Below are 8,823 nucleotides of genomic sequence, written 5' to 3'. Positions count from 1 at the left end.
TTATTCAACCCAGTACAGTTTCCAAATGAAAATAAACCACCACCACCAAAATATGGGGCAAAGTGGAGGGAGATGACAAATTACAGCTTCACAGAACTACAGAACTTTAGATGATAAAAATGTCAAAGTTATCATCTCCAGTGGATCCATAACTACTAAATCTGAAGTGGGAATAATGTAGCTTTTGCCTTTCTCTCACCCACAGGAAAATGAAATCTTGGAAAATATCAAAAGTCTCAATCAAAAGAGCACTAAAACACAGAAGCATCCACTGACCCAGACACTTGACATACTGTGAAGTTTGGTAACAGGTATAGATGAACATTCACATATATTATCAAGAGTGGAGTAGCAAAAAGATGTAAGCCAGGGGAAGACATTTTTCAGTTAAAAATGTTTTCATTTAACTATTTGGGGATGAGAATTGGACCATGGGTCTTAGAAGACCAAAGTTTCCTTTTTAAAAAGTTACCTCGGGTTTTTAAACACTCCCTCCTCCAAATTATCCTTTTCTAACAATGACATAAGCCTACACGGAAGCACTTTAGAGTTCTTTTTTGTTGTTGTTTTTAACCAAGGTATTATTTTAGCTATGTGGGGGAAAAAAAACTTGAGATCAGTTTAAAGACTTGGGTACTCCCTCTGCTGGCTCTAAATTTAAAGAAAATTCTCAATGGTTTCAGGAGCCAAGTTATTAATTTCACTAGACATCCAAACACAAGGAAAAATACGATGTGGATTCTCCCACACATACACACACAGAAGTCTTCGAAGAAATAAATAAGAAATTACAAAACACATACTGAAAACTGCCAAAGGCATCTGTTGGGTTTATTACGGGTTCACCCCAGAGGAAAGCTAATGCATTCGCTTATCTGCGTGTGGCAGGGGCCACCTCCGACCTTGGCTTTGCCCCACAAGCATGCCACAGCTTTCCTTGCTCTAAGCTCACCTCTCCACTGCAGGCCAGGGGTGCATCTGGACACCCAGGCATAGTGAGCCCCCAGAAGATAACCTGGCTTCTTCACCGCAGACAATTATAGAAGTAGCAAATTAGTGCAGGTACCACAGGCCACCAGAGAACTTAGTCTACTTCACTTTGTAATGTTATCCCATAGTAGGGACTAACATACTCCAGAGAAAAAGCCTCAAGATTAAAACCACAAAAAAAGATCCATGGGAAAATGCACACTCTTGGGTGAAAAAACAAAGGCCCAGCTTGAAACATACTCTAATTATACATTTGTGTTTTACCAGGAAGGAGTGATACAACACAATATTCTACAGATGCTTGCTATTATACTTCTTTTTCCAACTGGGGAAACTGCAATACTGAGAAATGAAAGTTGTTCAGTCAAGAATGACATGGTTAGATGCGGAGCCTGTCTGGGCAGTGATGCGATCAGAATTGGGATCTTCTATGATAATCAGTGTCTGAACCACCTATTCAGAAAACTACTTCGGAAGAGCTGCAGACTAGCCCTGGAAAGGTCCAGCTCAGACTGCTCGGTATCTCTTCTTCCTTCATATGTGACTTCTATTTTCCAATCCATAAATAAAAAACTTCAAGTACATCTAGGATTTATACCCCCAAATGCAGAACATTATGGACAACTTAGTTTTACATCACAGCTCTGCTCCTGTAGTGGGTAAGTATGTACATTTTAGGCTGAACAATGCCATAGTGACTCTTTCTAGACAGTCATATTGATGCTGCATAAAGCGGGGTCCACACACAGAGGGAGGACTTGATTTCAACCTTCTCTTAAGGAAAAGTCATCCGAAGATCAGGTTTCCCTCAGTTTCTGTGATGGGTAGTGACTGGCACTGATGAAGTTTTCAACGACCTCACTGAAGAAACAAGACACTACAAGAAATGCCTTAGATAGCAGAGCATCATTTCATAATTACACTACATCATATCGACACCAACGCTAGGAGGTCTGGGCCACCTTCATAGCTACAAGTATCCAAAAGATTCTACACATGACGTCACCCCACTCCTGAGTCACGTCATCCCCTTTCAATGTTACTATCCCAGAACAAGGCTAGGCTCATGGGCTGAGGGCATAATGATCCCAAGAGCAGATCCCAGCATCAGAAATGCTTTTGTCTGTTAGACACCTTCCTTGCTTTCAAGGCTTTTACACTGTAGTTGAGAATATACAGGAGTCACAGAAAAATGGCAAAAGGAACAGACAGGAGTCAGAGGGTGGGCAGGGTAGGGTGGGGTTGAGAGAGTAGGTTTTTCCAGCAAGGTGAACGGAGAGTGCTGATGCAGAATGCAAAAAGACACAGCTACTGTCCTGCCAGCCAGCCTGGAGGATGGGGGAAGGGAAGCAGAGGAGAGAAAATGAAGTAAGAGTTTGCAGAAATGGAGACGACTAGAACAGCTGTGAAACCACAATGGTTAGTAACAGATATTACAGAACACTAGTGCCCTGGGTTCAGTTCACACAGACACTCTTAACTCCACCCCCCGCTAGCTGTGGGTCCCTGAGGCAGTCCCTCACATGCTCCTGGCCTGTTTCCTCACTTGCAAAATGAAGTAGTTATAGGATTTTTAAGACTTCGTTTAGTTCTGAATTTGAGGCAAGAAGCAATACAGATGATTCAACTGCATCAAGGCTCCACATCCACTCCGAGAGGCCGGTCCTATACCACAGCCCCACGAGACAGAATTGGGGACCCCAGATTAGTCCAGGGCCACAGGCATGCTCTAATCCGGGTGGGCCTGGGAAGGCCCCAGCTTCTCCCAATCAGACCCAAACTGCAGGAGCCACATGACAGCGGTCTTGCATCTCCAAAGCAAGCTGAAGATGATCTGCAGAGAGCTAAAAGCCAGCTCCAAGCCAGATCTCAACTTCGACTTTTCTGTTTGCTGGTAACTTCTCTGCAGAGAGCCGAAGCACTAAGGAAAGTAGAAGTACAGAGGGGAAAAAAGGCAAAGAGAAGGGACAAGTCTACAGAGCACAGATTTGCATGTTTATTTTCTGTCTTCCCCCAAGAGAACACAAACTCCTATGAACTGGAACCTTATCTGCCTTGTGCTACCACTACATCCCTGGGCCGGGCAGAACGCCCTGCACACTGTATGCCGTTGATACATACTTGCTGAATGAATCAAACGGCATGAAATGCAAACGGGTAAAAAGGTTTTCCCTTTCCAATCTTTTGCTCGCTTACTGTACGCCAGCTGTATCAACCACTGATACTAACCCACCTACATATGTGTCATCGCCAGCTCCTTCTATAGCAGCAAAAAGCCAAAGTGGTCTTCAGGGCTCCTCCATTTGTGATACAGGAAATGGTGAGGAGAAAAATGAGGAGTCAAAAATAGGAGCAAGTCTGTTCCTCACAGACAAGATGAATGAGCACGGAAACAAAACAAATTCCCATATTCTCTCCAGCCCAGGGAATCTGGAATCTGATCAGCAATGGGTAATTTGGGTACCTCCCCAGAAGGCACTGGCCTAGAAAGTCTTATCTTCGCATTTTTATAAAGATCCTTGGATGAATGGTATCTGCTAAACTTTTTGCAAACCAAGTAAATGACTTTTTAGTGGGACAAGGCTTCTTCATTAATTTTCCAAATAAAAGTACCTTGCAGGTTTTAGGTAAGCATCACGAGTATTAAAAAGTTTAACTACAAGATGTTCTCCTATGGTGTCATTCTCTTAAAATAGAACCCTCCTAAAAACTCCTAAAAATAAGTCTGCATAGTTTCATTTCATTTTCGAAGAAGGAGATAAACATATCAAAACAAACAGCTTCTTTTTAAAAGAGTCTCTCTCTGCTACACGGGGCTCACCGATCAAAGTCTAAAAGGGCCAATTTCTTCACCTCACAGGTCGATGACACAGCTTTGAAAAAGAAGAAAAACAGTCCCCCTGGTGTACTGCTGCTGTAGAAAGAGGAAGTATGTTAGTTGAGAATCACTGACGAAGACAGTACTGCCAAAGGAAATTACAAAACAGCATTTTAGCAACAGGGGCCAAGCTGAAGACAGATTCCTCATACATGGCATGACCGTAACTGGCCCTTTACTCCAAAAGGTGACTGAGGTCAAAATTAGAGGCCAAAATGGAATTATTATGAGTCTGTCATTTTGAAATTGTTAAAAATATTTTTAAACGTCAAAGTTGCAGTTAAAATAACATTTTTTAAACACAGTGTGTTGAAAAGGAAATGGGTGCATTCATCTAAAAAGCTAGAACAGTGAGGACGTGAGCAAGCTTTAGGCGGCAGGTCAGCCCTCATCTTCCAACCTTGGGAAGTATTGGTGAGAGGACACATTCTCACGTGAAGGAAGCCTCAGTCTCTTGAAGGACCATCCTCTGCAGCAGCAGCCGAAGTCCTCACACAGCATCTCACGCTTATGAAATCGTAGGAACCACCACAGAAACCCATGGCTGCCTAACGTGACTGTGCCCTGACCCACGGGAACCACAGATGCGTGGGCGTGTGTAGGAGAATCAGTAACAAATGGGCCTTACCAGGTAAACCCTGGAGTCCTAGAGGTCTGCCTGAGACAGGTGGAAACAGACAACTCACCAGCTCAATTACAGGTGCCATGCAAGTAAGCTGAATCTGAATTAAAGGAAATGTAACCTTTTCCCCTCTTAACCACATCTGATTATTCATTTCTACTTTCATGCCCGAAGTAAAGGAACCTGCAAGATAGCCACCACCTTTCTCCCTGGCACAGTTTGCATCCGACAAACTTCAGTTAACCAAGAGCTTCCTCCTTTTGTTAAAATGCTCTCTTTTTTGCCTCCTTCGTCACTTAATAGTTCCTAAGTACCCATCCTGATAGGCACCAGACAGCTTTAAAAACACTGTGCACTCACTCAGCCTCCATCAATAATCATCCATCTTCCGATGCTGAAACAATAACCAGGATTTTTTAGATTGAGAGACAAATATGCTTTTCAGGAAAACAACTTCTACTTACATAAGACTACTCAGTATTTAATAAATAACCTTTAAAAAGGATCAATTTAAAGAGAAAAACAGTGTGAAAAAGATCTCTGGAACCACGGCTACTAACTACCTCTGTACTAACTAGCTGTGTGACCTTAGAAAAGTCATTACCTTGAAGAATCAAGTTCTTCACCTATAAAATAAGGGGGTTGAAGGAGATCTGCAAACCTCATCCAGGCTGTACATTAAAATCACCTGAGAAACTTCAAAATAAAACTAAAACAATCCCACCAACCAATGCCCATACATCAGCCCAGTTAAATCAGGTTCTCTGGGCACTGGTATTTTTTAAAAGCTCCCCGGTAATTCTAACATGCAACCAGGATTTTGAGCCACTGGTCTCAATTCTGATCTCTAAGCCCTCTTTTCTAATTCAGTCTACGATCTTAGAGTGATAATTCTGGTTAAAAGATCTCATAATACAATAGCCCAAAAAGCTACAAAAGAAGTAAGGCCTAGACCCTGCATATTATGCCTATGTGCACACATGACTAGGAGAGGTTAACCTGAATTCTAGACATTTTTAGAAGTTAAAAACCTGCATGCATAACTCAGAATGAAAGTAGTGTGGTTTAAATGCACATGCATGCTTCCAAAATGAATAATCATGATAAAAATCAACTCCTGAAACTCGGATGCATGGAAATGGGTCACAATTAGCTCCTGACCTCTCCCTTGTCCCTCTTCTTCCACCCCCCACTAAACCACAAGCACAAAAAAGCTTGGCTATTAGTCATAATCGGAATGTGAAACCAGCAGCCCCAGTTTCAAAGGGCATTCTCCATCATCAAAGATTTGGAAGTTCCTGCATGGCTGCATCTTTTGATAAAGGTCATCTTACAAAAATTCTTCAACTAAATTATATCCCTATAGTCTTCAAGGATTAGTTTTTGTGTGATACTCAGAAACAGAATTGGTGTAAAATTTTCAAGTAAAACTACTCATAGAATATGTGCCCTGTATTAAACATATTAGGGCTGGGCAGTTTCAATTCACAATATTTAATAGGATTTTAGTTAAAGAAAGATGAGATAACAGAGAAGGAAAAAAGAAACCATGAGACCAAAAATAGGACAGAAAACCACAAAGTTTATGACTAGGTCCAAAATCTCTATTGCAAATCCTGCAAGCTACATGAAAACATAATTAATCCAGTCTCAACTCATGGCTACTTTTGGTAATACCACTTCCTCACATAAATCTTAAATTCAGATACTATAAAAAATTCAAATACTATAAACTGTATTATCTTTAACTATAAACACGATGCAAGAAACATTATTTGTGGAGTTTAAATTACTTTCATAATCTTAAAAATAATAAGAAAGGTAAAAACCCTTCCTATGTTAACTTTTAAACTAACTTAAAGCTAACTTTTAACTAACAGATTTTCTGCCAAATTCAAAATACGCAGAACTAAATTTCAAGTGTGAGAAATTTGGAAAATATCCCACCACCCCCCAAAATCCATCTTCTTACATCCCATAAATTCACCCTTTCCTAACACTGAACCTTGAGATTAACCCTTACTATCCACTTGGAAACTCAATTTTTAAAGGTATCACATTAGCACTGTTTTGAAACGGAACTCTCATTTGTTTCATAAATGTCTCTCATATCACACAACTCATATTCCTTTGCAAAGCAATAAAATTAAATCAAATGTAAGATTCATAATATCAGCATTTGTTCAAGGATGAGCTAGATCTGTGGAATAATATCAAAGCACACATTTTGCTTTTAAAGTATCTAAACAAGCCCTTCCCAATACTAGCCATAAAAAAAAATTTTTAAAGGCACTTTGCAAGATTTTTTAAAAGCGAATTAAAAGTTAATAACACTAAATTCTTTAGCTTTTTCATACACTGACTCTCCTACAGTGTTTCAGTTCTCTGCCTAAGGTCAAATTATTCTTATTTTACACACCCACTGGAACCCAGGAAGTACCGGGCTCCCCAAAGACAACGAAGGAAAGGACAGAAGGAGAAAGCAAGTACCTCTTTAATTTAAAAAAAAAAAAAAAGCTAACTTGTTAATAGAAGCAACTGACAAACGATATGTATCTCCAACTGCACAAGGCACAGGGCTCTCTTTTGCCTGGTACACATTCATATCTTAGCAGACGGGACCAGGAGGATGAGGTGCAAGAGCAAAGCAGCTGGGTATCAGCAGCCCCGCAGGGGGACAGGAGTTAATCTCTTTGGATGCCCAACTGCAGGAAGTCATTACATCACAGGCCTTTCCACACCTCTCTCCCTACCACGTGTCCAGTGCCCCAAGAGGCAGAAAAGGAGCAGTAGAGAGCCTCTCTTCGGGTTCACTTATAATAATAGGTAGAAGCCATTACAGTCCAGCCCTGCCAGCAAACCTCCCTCCCAAAGGCTTAGGTGAAGCGCCAGGCCCCAGTCCTCCACACCTGGACCCCCTGCCTCAGACAGGGCCAGAGTCCAGGCCTCAGAGGGGAAGCAGCAGGTGCAGCTAGTCCCTGTCGAGGTGGCAGGGCTGGCCCGTTCCAGGTCCCAAATCATCTCAGAGGTTACTCCGAGGCAGGTTTGCTGTTGAGACATCTCTGAGGAATAAAGGTGTCAACACAGGCAAGGAAAGAGAACCGGCCAAGAAAAGGTTTACAACCACTGCTTTTTGTCATGGGATCGATGTGCCTGTGGGAATTAATTAACACCCACAACCCCGAAACTTGGACACAAGGGTTCTCATCCAGCTAGTCACAACACACCATGCTCCTGCGACCTACTGGAAACCACACATCCAACCTCACCTCCGGGCACCGATTCCCAAACACGTCCCCTCACTCCACCCGCAGCGGCCTCGCGTGCACCCACTACCGGGAAATCGACTCCAAAGTTGGCCGAGGACCTACCTCCTCTGCGATGACCCAGGAATCCGGCAAATGCACTCATGTTCGTCTGTCCTTCCCTCGCCAGCGTCCCTCGCGCCCTCTCCTCACCTGGCCATGCCCGAGGCTTCCCCAGGAGCCTCCTCTCCCCCTCTAGCCGCCTGCGCTGCCATTCCCGGGTTCCCCTCCTCCCGGGTCACACAGAATCCCCAAAGCCTCACAGCGGAGGCTTTCCCTGCCAACCCCTTTCCCCGGCGCCCGCAGGCGCGCTCCGACGAATCGAAGGCACATCTCGCAGTGCGCAGGAGGCCCGGCGGGTCTGGCCGCCCGCCCCAGGTGAGTACGCACCTTCCAGCCGGCAGAGCTGTTGCTGTCGCCCTTATCCTTGAAGTAGGGCACGCAGCGCACCATCCACTCGTAGATCTGGGACAGAGTGAGACGTTTGTCCGGGGAGCTCTCGATGGCGCGAGTGATCAGGTCAGCGTATGACAGGTTCCCCCAGGCGTTCCGCCGCGACGAGCATTTCCTCGGCTGCCCGGAGCCCCCAGCCGCCCCCGGCTGCGGCGGTGGCAGTGTCTGCTGAGGCTGCAGCGGCGTCTGCGTCCCCCCGCTCAGCGCGCCCGCCGCGGGGGCTGGCCCGGACCCGGGGTCCTGCCCTCCCGGAGCTAGCAGCCGAGCCGAGTCCTCCAGGAGCAGCCCTGAGCCCAGCGGGCCGCCCGCGCCGCCGCCGATCGCCATGGCCGAGCCGGCCCTACCGCCGCCGTCCTCGTCGTCTTCATCGTCCTCCTCCTCGGGGATCATGGAGTCAGCGGCCGCCTCCCCCGAGGGCTTGGCCGGGCTCCCCTGGAGCTCCGGCCTCTGCAAGGGCCACGTACAGGAGCGCGGCCGGCTTTGGGGCTCGAACTCCGGGTCCAGCTCCACTTCGAGCGGAGAGAGCGGGACCGGGGAGGCCGGCGCCTCTGCCATCTTCGCCGCCCGCCCGCCCG

At 45.2% G+C, this 8,823-nt stretch overlaps 1 protein-coding gene and 1 long non-coding RNA gene across 2 annotated transcripts in view; both read right to left on the bottom strand.

Moving 5' to 3' along the window:
• LOC112406584 (uncharacterized) overlaps positions 1-3,883 on the bottom strand; it is a 21,209-nt gene extending 17,326 nt beyond the window's left edge. The window contains exon 1 of the long non-coding RNA XR_003004587.1: positions 3,812-3,883. This is a non-coding gene — a long non-coding RNA (uncharacterized LOC112406584). The remainder of the gene's footprint in view (positions 1-3,811) is intronic.
• Positions 1-8,817, bottom strand: part of FOXO3 (forkhead box O3) — a 117,116-nt gene extending 108,299 nt beyond the window's left edge. Inside the window, exon 1 of the mRNA XM_024755476.1 lies at positions 8,186-8,817. Coding sequence (XP_024611244.1) covers positions 8,186-8,803 — 618 coding nt within the window. The 5' untranslated portion in view covers positions 8,804-8,817. The remainder of the gene's footprint in view (positions 1-8,185) is intronic.
• Between the last annotated feature and the right edge of the window lie 6 nt (positions 8,818-8,823).

This window comes from Neophocaena asiaeorientalis, unplaced genomic scaffold (assembly GCF_003031525.2).
Source record: "Neophocaena asiaeorientalis asiaeorientalis breed wild unplaced genomic scaffold, Neophocaena_asiaeorientalis_V1.1 scaffold105, whole genome shotgun sequence".
NCBI classification, from domain to species: Eukaryota; Metazoa; Chordata; class Mammalia; order Artiodactyla; family Phocoenidae; genus Neophocaena; species Neophocaena asiaeorientalis.
Note: the sequence above shows the minus strand (reverse complement) of the source record. Positions and strands in the feature narration are given on the sequence as shown.